The 14,716-nt window shown below is 53.5% G+C and overlaps 1 protein-coding gene across 12 annotated transcripts in view; it reads left to right on the top strand.

Moving 5' to 3' along the window:
* The window catches only part of ADD1 (adducin 1), an 82,912-nt gene that overhangs the window by 65,379 nt on the left and 2,817 nt on the right, over positions 1-14,716 (top strand). For 7 of the 12 annotated variants that reach the window (XM_019657960.1, XM_019657964.1, XM_019657965.1 and 4 more), the window contains exons 10-15: positions 2,256-2,600; positions 5,049-5,150; positions 5,686-5,775; positions 6,488-6,580; positions 10,762-10,918; positions 13,425-13,523. In XM_019657960.1, coding sequence (XP_019513505.1) covers positions 2,256-2,600; positions 5,049-5,150; positions 5,686-5,775; positions 6,488-6,580; positions 10,762-10,918; positions 13,425-13,523 — 886 coding nt within the window. Of the gene's footprint in view, positions 1-2,255; positions 2,601-5,048; positions 5,151-5,685; positions 5,776-6,487; positions 6,581-10,761; positions 10,919-13,424; positions 13,524-14,162; positions 14,201-14,716 lie in introns of those variants that run through there. The other 5 variants (XM_019657969.1, XM_019657966.1, XM_019657971.1 and 2 more) reach the window with 5 other exon arrangements.

The following is a 14,716-nucleotide window of genomic DNA, read 5'->3' as shown; positions in this document are numbered from 1 at the left end:
AGAGGAACAAGAATCAAGAACAGCAACCTACCTCATCTTGTGCACTCAGTGTTCTGGAAGCTGGAGAGAGAGGAGTTAGAATTAGGCAGTAACTCTTCATTCGACGGGGGAGGAAACTGAAGGATGAGAGGTTGTTACGACAAGGGTGTTTGATTCAGTTTCCCTAACGTGTACAGGTCATTAGTATCGTTTTAACGTTGGAAGGCCGTGTCGTTTATAAGAAATAAACTGGACAGCGACACTGGTCATGGTCCATGTTTTAATTAGCATTCTGATCAGCCATGTGTGTTCGCTAATAACTGAACAGAGAATGGTTGGAGATTTTCACACCGTGAGAGAGACTTCATTTGAACATACACAGAAGAAATGCTCCATTGTTTCCCACAAAATCAAGATATATTTAATTCCAGCGTCTCAAGGAAAGAATGCATCCACATTTTAACTATACGCCATACAGCAGGTCTGAACGCTGTGTACTACCTCTGATTTTGGATTGACAGCATTTAAAGGGGAAGAAGAAAGAAAAACCCAGACCCTGTCGGAACACTTTTGTGACTTCCTGGCTGGTTTATCCTGAAGTCATGGAGATTACTCGAGCCCTAGCTCTCTGAGCAAGAGGAAACTTGAATTAATAACAACTGTCTTTTCCTGAAGGCAGCCTTCTTATAGCTGAGTCATTATCTTTTATTATTCCTCAACAAAGCATGCTCATAAATGGGAAATTGCCAGTGCAGACATTTACCTCTCTTTCTGAGGGCAAACAAATAACTACTCCATTCAGGGATTAGTACCATCCTTTTTTAAATGTATTTAAAAATTTTTAAATGGTTGGTTATGAAGGTGGCCCCAGAGAGGAGAAGCACCCAGAAGGGGGAGGGGGGTTACTAGATGGAGAAGAAGGGGATGTGTCTGAAGTGCCCGGCAAGCAGGGTGCTCCACGGCTCCTCTTACATGACCAACCCTGTGTAATCCTTTCAAATCTTAATTTTCTTCTCATTCCCCGGGAAGGTGCTGTGAATAACGTGGTCCAGATACGAACTGGGGTCAGGGGTGCGGGCCCAGCTGAGCTAGGTCCTCGTTTAGGGCCTCACAGACCCGGCCTGGGCTCCCCTCCCAAGGTGTTCGCAGGCTGGAGACAGAGGCCATTTTCTCACAGCTGTGGCAGTCACAGCAGTTTGCTTCTTCAGAGCCAGCAACAGACAGACTCAGGGTGGGCGCTACACTCACGTAATACATCCTGTCACCTTTGGTGAATTCCATTGGTTAGAAACTCCAGGGGGGAGTGCATTACAGGAGGTGGCGACCATGGGGCCACCCTAAAGTCTGTCTGCGACCCCCCAAGTGCTGAGCACTGAGGACAAGGGATGAGTAAGACCCCACCCCTGCCTTGGAGATCCTGCCTGGGGGCGACGAGCAGACAGGCTGGTCCAGCACAGCAGCTAAGGCTGGCAGAGGTGGGAGGAGTGGGGCGTGTGCTAAAGCATAGTTAGTAGATGGTTTTGAGGCAGAGTCGGAGGCTGAACTTGCATGTTGTTATAGTCAGCGGTTAAGTAATTTTGCCAAGAACCGGGTGTCATGAAGTATACTTGTTAGGTCTTCTCTAAAGATTATCATGGTATTTAAACTGTGACTTAAAAAGTAAAAATTAACTAGACTGGTTAATATAACCTGTAGTGTAACCAGCAGCAAGTAAGCCCTGGTTGTTTTTTTTTTAATCTAACTTTTTATTGAAATATAATAAATAGGAGAGTGCACCTACGTAAGTATTCAGTGTATTAGTTTTTAATAACTGAAGGCACTGTAACCAGCCCCCAGATCAAAAAAACACTACCAGCCCCTTAGAAGCCCCATCCCCTCTTTCAGTCACTTACCATCCCTAGGGTGTCTTCTCACAGCAGAGGTTGGTTTTGCCTCTTTTGTGCTTTTTGTGCTCACTTGTGAGACTCGTCCTCATGTTATGCTTAGCAATAGAGTACATACCCTCTCTGCTGTGACGTACTCTGTTCTGTGACAACACCAGTTATCTATCCCACTTGTGATGGACTTCTGGGCTGTTTACAGCTGGGGGATGTTGGGAAGAGTGCTGCTGTCAGCATTCTAGTTCCTGTGTTTTGATGAACATACTCGCGTTCCTGTCGGGCACGTGCCAAGGAGTGGAAGTGCTGAGTCATAGGGTGTGCGTGTGTGCAGCTTTTGTAGGAGTCTGTGTAGGAGACCTGGAATATTGACTGTCTGTCACTCTCTTTGGACCCTAGGGTTACAGAACTGGCTACCCTTACCGATATCCGGCTCTGCGAGAGAAATCTAAAAAGTACAGCGATGTGGAAGTTCCTGCTAGTGTCACAGGTTACTCCTTTGCTAGTGACGGTGATTCGGGCACTTGCTCTCCTCTCAGACACAGTTTTCAGAAGCAGCAACGAGAGAAGACAAGGTGGCTGAACTCTGGCCGGGGTGACGAGGCCTCTGAGGAAGGGCAGAATGGAAGCAGCCCCAAGTCGAAGACTAAGGTGTGGACGAACATTACACACGATCACGTGAAACCCTTGCTGCAGTCTCTCTCGTCCGGTGTCTGCGTGCCAAGCTGTATTACCAACTGCTTGGTCTGTGCCTACCTTACTGTTCATAGTTAGACGATGTAGAGCGAATCAGGCAGCGGGGGCTTCGGAGGCTTTGGGACGCAGCCCTTCTGACCGGTGGGGCGAGCCTTCCTCCTCAACCGTTAGCCTGGCCCCAGTGCCATCATTCAAGTAATGCTGTCTGCTTTAAACTGCTTAGGAGACATCACATCTCTCCAGTGCCTGCAGCGTTACCAGCTCCACACATTGTAACTTTCAGAGTGGGAGCTGTCAATGAATCCAAACTGTATGTGAAGAATCTTAACACCTCCGGCACGAAAGGTAGTCCCGTCATAACCAGTTTGTTCAGTGTCGTCAACTCCACTGGTTTCATTAAGTCACTAAAGTCTGTTCTTTAAAGTCTTGAGTGTGTCCTTAAGCAGTTTCCCCCTGGGCTCCCGGGCACCTTCTCAGCACACCTTCTCAGCTGGCCCTGGTCCTCCCTCGTCAGCCTCCTTCCCTGCTCCTGTCCCAAAGCCTCCGAACGCTCTCTGCAGCTGCCTCCTGCATGGACTGTTGCATGTGAGTAGACACCATCGTGCCGAGTCTCCTGACTCCTGCTGGGTGCGGCATGACCCAAGTGCAGCGCAGGCCACCTGCCGGCACCAGCCACAGCTGCTGCGCCCTGGTGCTCAGCCGTGGAGCCTGTGACAGTCCCTGGCTCCTGCGCTGTGGGGTAGGAGAGGCCCCTGCAGTGTAGTCTCCTGAGGGGACAGGCGGGGACAGACCCACCTCTGCATGACTAGTTGTGGCGTGCAGATGAAATCAGGCTCGGTGTCCTGAGGCAGGGGCCCCGAGGAAGCAAGTGGGGCTCCTCTTCCCTTGTAACATGCTTTTACCTTATAGATTTACTTAAGAGAGAGAAGCTCTGTCTTCCCCGGGGCTTCTGGTGTCTTCCTGATGCACAGTGGGTGAGAGAGCCTCTGTGCTCCGGAGCCTCGCCGCCGCCGGTGTGGGGCAGGCCCTCTGTCTGAGCCCATCCCTCCTCCTCCTCCCTCCTCCTCTCTCCCTCCTCCTCTCTCCCTCCCCTCCCTCCTCCCTGTCCTCCCTGCCCTCTGTCCCTTTCTCTTTCCCTCGTTGCCTACCGCTTTCCCCTTTTTGCTTCCTTTGTGTCAATTGTTTCGTTTCTCTTTCACTTGTTAAAGGGGGGTGGGCCTGGGCAGCCTGTGCTGCTGCTATCAGTACACTGCACCGTGCGCCCTGACGGGGGTCTGAGTGTGCGCAGTGGGGCTTGGCACTCTGTTCACTATTAGCTTGGCGTGTAGTCAGTGTACGTGGGAGGGCAGATCTTGCCGGGCGTTTGGGTTTGTTTCTGGCTCCGGAGAGACACAGCACCCGTGCGGTGCTCCCAGGTTGGTACTTAACTTATAGTCATTGTCGTTACGTTTTCAAACGTGTTCAAGCTTCACAGGTGGTGGTTTTCATGTTTTGACTAAAAATTATTTTTATAAAAAGCTGGAGTTACTTTCTCTGGGAAGATAACCATCAGTGAGTACCTCACAGCTCATGTCCACCCCTCCCTCTTTCGCGTGCCTAAGCCTTTGCCACTTTTGTTGCTTTCTTTCCAGTCTATGGTTTATGGCTACCTTATTGCCTCTTGAAAATATTCTGAAAAGCACATTTGCTCTCTGAGGTCGGCTTGTTTTAATGTTCAGTGCCTGCTCGTGCCTAAGAATTAGAATTCGATTAAAAATCTCATGTTTGATTGGAGGTCCAAAAAACAATGTGAAAGGCGCAGTGTGCTGACGATATCTAAAACAGCCTTCTGATAAGAACTCATAAAGCGCTTCAAGTTTGTCTGGGATATTTTTGTAACACTCAGAAGTACTACGTTATATAAAATATTCGACATCACCAAACTTCACCAGGTAGCTGCCGTATAAGCGTTCATACAGTGATTTTCTTGGGTTGAAACAGCTACGCAAACAGTGCACTCTGATGCTGTACCTTGTTTTCATGCAAAACTTTGGTGATGCCCACTCTCGCCTCACAGTGCCGAGTCTGTCCCTACGTCTGGGTAGCACATCACATCGCTTTCCATGATCCTGTCATCTCATGCTTCCAGCTGGCTTCGGTGTTGATGACTCTCAGAGCGGTGAACCAATGCGCTCTGAAGGGTCCCCACTGGCTAGTCTTTGGGAGTTACGGGACATTGCGCTGTCGTCAGCCTGTGTCGTGTCCTAGATTTCGGCTGGGCTGTCTAAATGGCCCTTGCTGCACAGTCACAACCTGGCCTCCACCATTGCTGGTTTCTGTTTGGACATGCCCGCCGGATCTGACCGCCGCAGGGGCACGGGCAGGAGTGTGGTCATTGGTTCATTCTCTGTGATGTTCAGTGCATGACCAGATGTGAGATAAGTTGGACAGATTGATTCTGTGGTGTCCTTTATCGTACTCACACTTCTGACTTTTCAACTGTTCTTGATATTACAGTGGACTAGAGAGGATGGACACAGGACTTCCACCTCTGCTGTCCCTAATCTGTTCGTCCCGCTGAACACCAACCCCAAGGAGGTCCAGGAGACGAGGAACAAGGTGCGTACCGTGCGGGTCGGCACCCGGTGGGGCCTTGTGTGCAGGAGGACAGGCGGCTTGCACTGCCACTGTCATCGCAGCTGAGGTCTTGTCTGCATGGCTGTGGCCGCTGTCCTACCAGAGTGTGATGTGTGAGCCGCAGACGGCGCAGGGCCTGCTGACTCTGCCTCACAATAGCAGGGCCACACTGGAACCCTGCCTTTCAGGGTTGGTTTACCAACGTGACTGTTGGTTTACCAAACCACGACACCCCTCTCCCCCCAAGACTGGCTTATAGGGGACGTTTGCCCTCGAGTGTTTGCCCATCACCCAGAGGTACGGAGTATAGGAACAAGCCCTCTAACCCAAGCCCCCACATTACTGAACGGTGGGACCAGCACCATCCAGTAGGTGGGGTGGTCACGCGGACCCAGCAGGCTGCACAGAGCAGAGCTCCAAGCAGCTAGCGCTTGGCTGGGGACGTGGCTCTGACTCGCAGCCCCAGCCCAGCTTCCCTGTGTTGTCAGTAAATGTCTGTCCTTCTTGCTGTCCTCAGATCCGGGAGCAGAACTTACAGGACATTAAGACGGCCGGCCCCCAGTCCCAGGTTTTGTGTGGTGTAGTGATGGACAGGAGCCTCGTCCAGGTGAGAGCTCAGAACGTCTCTGCTGTTAGTGAGTGGGGGCTCGAATGGCCATCCACTCCAAAATTACTCTTACGTTGGCAGAGGGTGGCTCTGTGAGGTAAGTGTTCTTTCTAGGCAGCCAGTTGTCTTTGTTAAAAATCTCCACAAGAAGAACTCACTCAACCACTTTTCCTTGAGTTAGGCCAAGCGCGCGCGCACGCCCGGGGCCGCGTCCCCCCCAGCCCGGCTCCATCACTGCATGCCTGCGAGGGCGGCACACGGCCACTTTGGGGTGGATTTGCCCAGTCTGAGGGGCGTGTGCAGTGCTAGGAGAGGGCGGGGTCAGTGGCCTTGTGTTCCTGTACGTGTTGCTGCCTGCAACGGAGTGCTGCTTGGGGCGAAGTGGTCGCAGAGGGACCTGTAAATGTGGTCCCCATTTCCGGCCTTTCTCAGAAAGGACTGTGCCTCGTGGCATGTGGAAGGTAATCGTGTAAGTAGTTACCTCTGAAACCTCACACACGACTCTGCAGGGTAGGTGATTGTCACTGCCTTCCTGAACTCGGCCAGCCACGGCCCTGTTCTGTGGTCGTGTTTGCACGTAGCACCGTGTCACCGCTGCGTCCACTGTGCCAGCCGCCCCTGCTGCATGCTCTCTGCCAGCTCCATCCTGTGCGCTCATTGGTACTTCAAAGCTGGGCCTGGCGGGCTCTGCTGACTCAGTTTACTGTTGCAGGATGCCCCCCTGTCTGACTGTACGGAGACAATCGAAGGGCTCGAGCTCCCAGAGCAGACCTTTAGTCCTGCTAAGTCTGTGTCTGTTAGAAAGGTACTCACTGCCCTGCCCTGAACCACCTGTCGGCACACGCTGCCCTTCTACCTGCCGTCCCTCACCTGTCTGCTCGCTAGGCATTGTCTTAGGTACTGGAGTGGCTGAGAGCGGGTCTCTAAATTATTCCTGAGACTGTACAGAAGGTTCTGTTCTGCTGGCTCTATTCTTTAGTTAGAACATTTGGTACGAGATTATTTCCTGATGGTCGGCGTTCTGCGTTGGTGTTGCGTGGCCAGTGTTCACTGTGTTCTGCAGCTCTGCATGGACTTTGGTTAGTGCATGTTTGGGCTTTGGGGAGTTTGTTACATGATGCTGATTGCAGAAGGCTCGAGGGTAAACCGTGATCCGTGGCAGCGCTCCCCTGTCACCTTGTCCCTTCGCTTGCTCAGCTGTGACTGTACATGTAATGACCGTGGCATTCGGAGGCTGTATAATTGAAAGACGTCATTTCAGAGGAATGGGAAACAAAGCAGACAGTCTTTGTCAGTCCTTGGTGATGAAATGCTTTAGTTTTACCTTTTAAAAAAAACCTAGATTTTTTTTTTTTAATGTTGCAAGGGGGGGAAAGCATGAAAATTTGAAACCCCTAACTAGTTTCTCTATGTACACGCATACCTAGCGTAACATGTGCTGCTGCACACGTGGGGAACCTGTCTGGTGTAACTGGCCTGGGTCGGGGGAGACCCGCTCTGAGCTGTCAGGCTGCCGGGGTGCAGGCCTGGCGCCCAGGGACGAGAGGGCTGATGGCATGGCTCAGGCTTAGTTAAGTTTACCCTGTGTTCAGAGGACATGTTCAAGGTCTCTCCCTTTCAATTGGTGCACCTCCAGTGAGGTGCAAGTGTCGTCATATCGATGTTCCAACTGCCAGAGAGAGGTAGAGAAGATGCTGTGTTCCTGCCAGGCATCTCCGCCAAGAACATTATTTTGCATATTGGTGTGTTTGTTCAGTGGCTATTGTTTTCCCTCGTTCTTACAATGTACTTCCAGCTACCGTGCTTGGAGGAACTTCTTAGAGCAAGAGAGAAAGATGTCCTCTTGTCCCTGTTACCGTGGTTTTCATGTCTCGGTACTTTGGGCTGTCAGCCCTTGTGGTCCTGTTGGCCCCTGATTCTTTGTCTCAGGCATGTGAAGGTGTGTCGAGTCCACTTGGCCCTCAGCCGACTGGTCCAGGCTCTGGCACTAGACTGCTGGTAGTGGTTTCTGTCTGCACCTTGTTAGGGCTGCCTTGAGGGCAGACTGCTTAGCTGTACTGGGCGATGCTGCTCTGGCCAGTTCCTTGTCCAGACGGTTTTGGTTGGCTCTGTCCACTGCTCAGACCTGGGTGTGTGTCACATTCATTTGGGAATGCTGCACGAAGCGTAGGCGTGGGCCCCTCCTGGCCCAGCTGTCAGGTCGAGGCTCTGTGGGAGTGGGATTCCTGGTGAGTCCCAAGCCCTCCCCAAGTGCAAACAGCAGACGAGGCTGTGAGGGACGTGTCCAGGTGGCATTCTGAGGAAGCCGCTCGCACTGCGCCCGGCTGAGGAGCTGCTCCTTACACGGCCTCCTGTCCCAGACCTGGCTGGCAGTCCCCCGCCCCGTCCTCTTTCAGGCGTTCCCGTTTGCACCTTGGTCTTTTCCCACTGCCACAGCCTGTTTCACTTACGGTGCCCCTGATGTCCTTTACGTCTTTGCATGTGGACCTTGAAGCACAGAGGACAGGGATGCTTCTGGAAGATGGCGCTGCTCCTGGCAGGTTATGTTTCTCTTTGACCAGGTGAAAGGACTGTGTACTTTAAAGATGCCCTCTTCCCAGTAAGGCAGGTGTGTGCATACTTGCTTCCCGTTTGAGAGCCTGAGGGTGGGGACTGGGGACCCAGGAAGCTGGGCTTTTCTGGAAGGACTTTCCTCTGGTTCCACTTCTCCCTCACTGATGGCCTTTGACACAAAGCAGGTGGTGTCTTCTGCCAGAAGAGGGGGCAGCAAGTTGTCCTCCACACCCGAGCTCCAGTGCCACAGGGCACAGTAAGCCCAGCCAAGGCTCTCTGGACTCGGCCTCACGCATGCCAGCGTGTGACCGGAAGTCATTTTGGCCACCTGCTGGATTTCACCAGTGAATTGAGTTGTTAGAGATTAGGGGGTGAAAGTTTACGCCGAGAGCTGCCCAGCTCAGGGAGAAACTCTGCTGTGCCATTTGTACAGCCCAAGCTTCTCTGTCCTGCTGCACCTGTCACTTGGGCCGTGTGTCCCACTGCCAGCCACCCTTCATGCTGCGTGAGAGAAACGGGAGGCAGGCCTATTGTGGACTCACTCTGCGAGCTTGGTGTTGAGCACCTGGCATGTGCGTGGCCCAGCACTGAGAAAGCAAATTCAAATCTGCGTGGGTTTTACAGATGAAAACCTGATGCTCAGAGAGGTCAGGTCACCAGCCCAGAGTTGCACAGCTTCATTCCACACCAGCTGCCTCAGTCCAGTGCAGAAGTAGTGATTAGGCTTCTGTTTTGCTTAGAGCCGGGTTGGTGACTGCAAGCGACAGAAGCAGTGGGCTCCTCCGCATGCCCGCTGGAGGGCAGCCATTGCACATCCTGACTTCTCAGCCTGGGTTGCACCAGACAGGGCCTGTTTTTCTCTGCACCTCAAGCATTGCTCTTCTTCCTAACCTCCAGAGTAACAGGGTCCCTCTGTCCCCAGATCTGTTCAGAGCTGGTCTTGATGGCAGCTTGGCCCTTGCTGAGTAGGGAGCGAGCCCCTGCCATTGGGGGGGAAACAGCTGTGTGGCACCTGGAGGGCCAGGTGTTCTGGCACAGGAACACCCTTACCTGTCCATGGGGCATCTCTGTAGCAGTTAGTTCTTGATATTTTATTCCTTTAAAGTTTAACATTAGACTTAAGTGAATTTAAGCACTTTTCCCAAACCTCATATCACCTCCCTGTGTTCCTGGCAGTGAGATGAGGATACAGACACAACTTGCCACGTTGCTATAGACCTACAGAATGACAGCAACCACGGCACCTGAGCTGCTCTCAGCCCAACGGGCCCCTCTCGGGATGGTGAAACAGAGGCCTGGGGACAGGAGGGGCTTACCTCGGGCCCAGAGCTGCCGAGTGGCAGGTGGGGATCCGATTCCCTGTCTTGGGAGGCAGGGCTGCTGCTGAATGACAAACCAGTCGACCTTGGGTCAGGCGTGGTCAAAAGAGGGTCATCTCAGCTCTCGAGGCTCTGAACAAGGTTGCCAATCCCAGCTGGCCCTTTCCTTCTCTCCCGCGGGGTCTGCGTCACTGGCACTGGTCAGTCATGGGGTGAGTACTCCAGACACTCTGTATCCAGCTTGCAGGACAGGGACCCTCACTGAGGGGAGCGCTGATGGGCCAGGCCTGGCATCAGAATGATTTTGGATTCTCCTGTTTTCAGTGGTTTTTGGAAGCTCTCGTTAAGTAACGGGAACGTGTGTGAGTTCTGCTTAATTTTCTCAAAAATGAACCCCAGAGCCCAACCAGGCCGAGCCGTGGGGCACAGAGATGTGCTGGGGCAGGTGAGTGTGGGGTGTCTGCACCCCCGTGGGCTGCCCGCCTGGCCCCCTCCCTCCGGGCCAGCCGGAGCTGCCACCTCCTGAAGACTGAGCATGGTCTGGGAGCCGCCCTTGTGCTGTGCAGTGCTTTGCTCTGCCTTTCTGCAAGCTCTCTGTTTACTGAATTCCTCAGACAAGTACTGGGGTTTGGGGAGGTTCTGTTATCTCAGCGTCTTGGGATGTAACTATAAATGCAGTGCATAGTCAGAAGGACAGAACTTATCTGTGCTCTTAGAACAGAAGCAGAGCTCCAAGCGTACCTTCCGGGAGTGTTGTAATCTGTGACATTGTCTGATGTCGTAAGGAGGGTACTTGACTTAAAAAGTCTCCTCTTACGTCCATGTCAGTGAGAACACGGGATTCTCCTTGAGGTGCTTCTGAAACCTGCGGGTTTTCCTAGGGTTCTTTTGTCCTCTGACATTTATTTTGTAGCATCAAGATCGTGTTTCTCTCTCCCCCCTACTGAAGGCTGTAGCTCAGTCTCAGGGCCTGAGGTGATGCCGGGCCGTGTGTCGGGTGTCTGTGTGTCCTGGAAACCTTCCCACCCCACCTTGCCTGCAGCCTGGCCTGGGAGGAGGGAGAATCCTTCTGGGGCAGGGCCCCGGCAGACTGGGCAGCCCTTTTTGTCTGCAGGGGGAGCTGGTGACGGCCTCCAAGGCCATCATTGAGAAGGAGTACCAGCCCCACGTCATCGTCAGCACCACGGGCCCCAATCCCTTCAACACACTCACCGACCGAGAGCTGGAGGAGTATCGCCGGGAGGTAGAGCGGAAGCAGAAGGGCCCCGGAGGTGAGTGCTTGCGGGGCCCGGGCCCTGGGGGCAGGCTCAGCCTGGCTGGGTCCAGTAGCCAGCACCGCTGCACTCCAGGGGGTGACTGCCGCTGCTGATGAGAGCAGTTCCCCACATGAAAGACAAACCCAGTGTTCGGTTAAGGCCAGAATGTCACTTAGTACACATTTCCTGCCTAGTCATTCAGGTGAGTGCCAAAGGAAGTAGATGGTTCAGCCCGCTTGTGAGTGCTCTGGTTAGGGGGGACCCACCAGTACATGCGTTCGAGACATCTGAGAGCTCCACGGGACCACTGCCAGACGTCCTGTGTGCTGTCTCAAGGCACGAGGGGTGGCACCCCTCTGTCCTGAGTGCCTCCACCCAAACGAGGCTGGTCATGAAGACGGGGTGAAAGAGGGGAGAAGGCATCGGGGACACCAGGCCTCTGTGGCCTCAGCAGCATCCACAGGCACACTGCCATCCAGAGCTCTGGGGTGTGATGGGTGGTCCTCCTCCTTCCAGCTGGATTGCTGTCCACACTGAGTGATCGGGACATTGATCCAGAACAGTTAGTGGGAAAGCCAGTCTCAGTGTCATTCTTAAGTCACTTAGCACTTTGAGACATGCAGTGCTTTTCTCTGAAAGTTGCAGGAAGAAGAGGCCTCCTTTGATTCGTATGGCCTCATTAATACTAACCGTTTGTGAGCAGTTACACTGCCACACGCCATGGTGAACATAGCGCATGCGTGTATTCATCCTGTCCTCACAGTAACCCTGAGAGACGGTCCTGTTCCCAACAGTTAGAGTGGGTCCCCAAGCACAAGGTTGTGCATCCCAGGAAGACCCTGGGCAAAGACGTCCTCCCTCCAGGAGTCTCATGCTGCCGTCTTCAGGGCAGCCGCGAAGCCTCACGTTTTTAGCGGGGACCATACTTCTTCCTCATTTGACCCCTGGGAATCAGCCTTCCTGAAATGGGCGACCCACAGTGTGTGGGGCTGGCGATGACCGTCCTGGGCCCATAGGGATTGCCCTGGGAACTGTGTATTGCTCTCAGACAATCTCCTATTTGTCCCAGGTTAACTTTTTTCAGTCTTGTTTTAGACCAACTAAATGCATTATGTAGCTTCTATTGAAATTTAAGTTGTGTGAAAAACTATTGCTGATTTATTTTTCAATATGTGTTATACTGTCACCGCCTGTCACTTTGTCAGCTGTGCATTGAAATTAAGACTCACACACATCAGCTCAGAGTGAGGCCACTCTCCCAGCCAGCACAGGGATCTTCGATTCTGACCACCCCCTCAGTGGCGCCCGGCCCCAGAGAGAGCTCCGTGAGCCGAGGTGGCCACTGCCTGCCTGAGAGTAAGAGCCAGAGGAGGTGGTGCGCCTGAGCCGTGGGTCCTGTGGCCTGATCCCAAGTCCTGTGCACGCGTGAGTGTGCATGTGCCCCTCAGGCCCTCCCAGTGTCTGCGAGACCTGGATTTCTTTTTTCTTTTTTGACTCCAACCACAAGACACAAGTTTCTCTTCATGCGAAGCTCCCATCAGGAGGGCAAGTGAGTGGATGGGACAGCTGTGACCATTCTCTGAGTGGGAGTGCTGGCCAGGGCACTGCCAGAGACCCCTTCCTGGAACTGGCCCTTGGCATGGGCAAGGGGGTGGCCATGTGCCACAGGTAAAACAAGCTATCTGTCAAGTCAGCACCTCAGGGAGGGGGGAGCAAGCCTCGGGCTCGGGAGGACCCTTGTTGATAGACACCTGGCTTCCGGGGGTAGCTGCAGGCCCCGGGGGCTTCGGGAGGCAGGTCTGCATCTCAGTCAGATCCGAGGCCCTGCTGACAGTACGGGACTTAGTGATCCTAAGCTAGTAATATACAAGGTTTCAATGACAGAAGGAGAGTTAAAGAGTCAGGATAACACTGGGGTATTTTTCCCTAATGAGAGGTAGACTTGGAACATTCTAGATCCTGGGTTTTAGTTTCTGCAGTTTTTCCCCTGGCCCTTATCAGCATATTGTACTTTAGAAAAGGAAAACACACAGTTGCCAAGTTTAAATTACTGGTAGAAAACACTCTGCATAAAAAACTAAAACCTAAGTAGTGCTTACGGAACGTCCTGGGAGGCTCCGAGGTGGTGAGGGTGCTGGGGCCCCAGGGCTGCCTGCTGAGCAGCACGAGAGGCTGCACAGTGAGGACGCGGCCAGGGCTCCAGGCCAGGGGTCACCAGTCAGTGTGTTGCAGAGGCAGCTCCGCCAGATTCTCTTGGGAATAAGAATAGAAATTAATTTTATATCCAGAGTTGGTTAAATCTTTCTGAGACTCAGATCCCCACCTCCTCTTTTGGGGAGGAATGCAGGAAAGGAAAGAGCCAGCCATGACTGTGAGCCCTTTCTGGTCCTTTGGGTGCACCTTCGGAAGCCCCGTTCTCCCTGAGGCAGCTGATGGGCAGGGCGGGGCCTGCCTGCCCTTGAGGATGAAGGCACATGGCAGCTCTCCTCACCGAGCCCTTCTCACCTGTGTTCACCTACAGAGAGTCTGGATGGCACCGGAGAGCAGAAAGAGAGCAGTCTCCCGGAGCACCCTGCTGCCCCCCACACTCCTCCCAGCACCCCCGTCAAGCTGGAGGAAGGTGAGCGCGGGGATGGGGGCGGGTGCATGGTCCTGTGTGGACTGGCATCCACGGGGGTGGGGGCAAGCGTCATGTGTTTGTGGAAGCAGAGCGACTGTGTGTGGCAGTAGTTGAAGGGCACTAACATAGACGTGTGTGCATTTGCATGGAAACCCGGACAGCACATGGTTCCGAGTTTCCCTGGCCCCTCGGCTCCTGTGTGGGCTCTGTCCTGCGTAACGTGAGGCAACACAGATTGGTTAGTGAGATGTCACAACACGGTGGGGAGGATGTAGCCCGGGGCTTGGAACCCACCTTCGCTTATGTCGATTTCGCCCACTGCTTGCACATTTCCTAAACCTCACTCGGAATACGCCTCTGGAAACGTGTTCCGTGCGTCTGGGCTACTTGCCAGGTTAACCAGTCCATGCAGAGCGTGGCCTCCGCTGGCCCGTCAGACCATGCAGTGCGTGTCTGTGGCGTGTGGCTTGCGTGTCTGTCTCTGGATCTTGTACGTCGCGCTTCCCGTGTCTGTTGGGGGCCTGTGGCTCACCTTCCACCCCACTCTGTGTCCACAAGAATGGCCCAGCCATTCTCCTTCTGTGACCCAGTGGCTGTGACTGTACTTGTGCTTTTCTCTTCTTGTGGCTGCGTTGCCAGCGGGAGGTGGATGTGCTAAAGAGTACCTGTTACCATAGTAAGTACCACGCCGTCCTGTTACCCTAGTAAGTACCGCGCCTGGCTCCCCGCGCTTTGCCTCATTCTCCTGCCTCTCTGTTGCTTGTCAAGTTTTGTTTTCTGTTTATTCAGAGTAAAAACAGAGGTCTGCCCACCCCCCACCTTTGTACCCAGTCCCTCCATTCTGGGCAGTGGCCTTCCTGGGAGGGGCGCGGTCACCTGAGGGCTGTGTGTTGGGCAGCCTGGCCCCCTGGCTCCCACGGACTGTGGGGATGGTTCTCATAGCCCTGTGAGTCCTGGAGGTTCCAGAGGGCATGTCATCCTGCCCAGCCTTCTCGAGCCTCGTGATGGCTGAGTGGGGAGGCCCAGGTCCAGACTCAGTTCAGGCCTGGTGGGACTTTGCCATCCGCTGCTTGGGGGTTGAATGTGTTTGGACCTTTACTTAAGCTCAGTGCTTAAGCTTAATTTGAGTTGGGGCAGAAGAGTGACATTGGCACCATTTTTTAATGTGACATTTGGTCCGATGATAAAACGTT

This window comes from Hipposideros armiger, unplaced genomic scaffold (assembly GCF_001890085.2).
Source record: "Hipposideros armiger isolate ML-2016 unplaced genomic scaffold, ASM189008v1 scaffold_282, whole genome shotgun sequence".
In the NCBI taxonomy this organism is placed as follows: Eukaryota; Metazoa; Chordata; class Mammalia; order Chiroptera; family Hipposideridae; genus Hipposideros; species Hipposideros armiger.
This window is presented reverse-complemented; position numbering and strand designations above follow the sequence as displayed.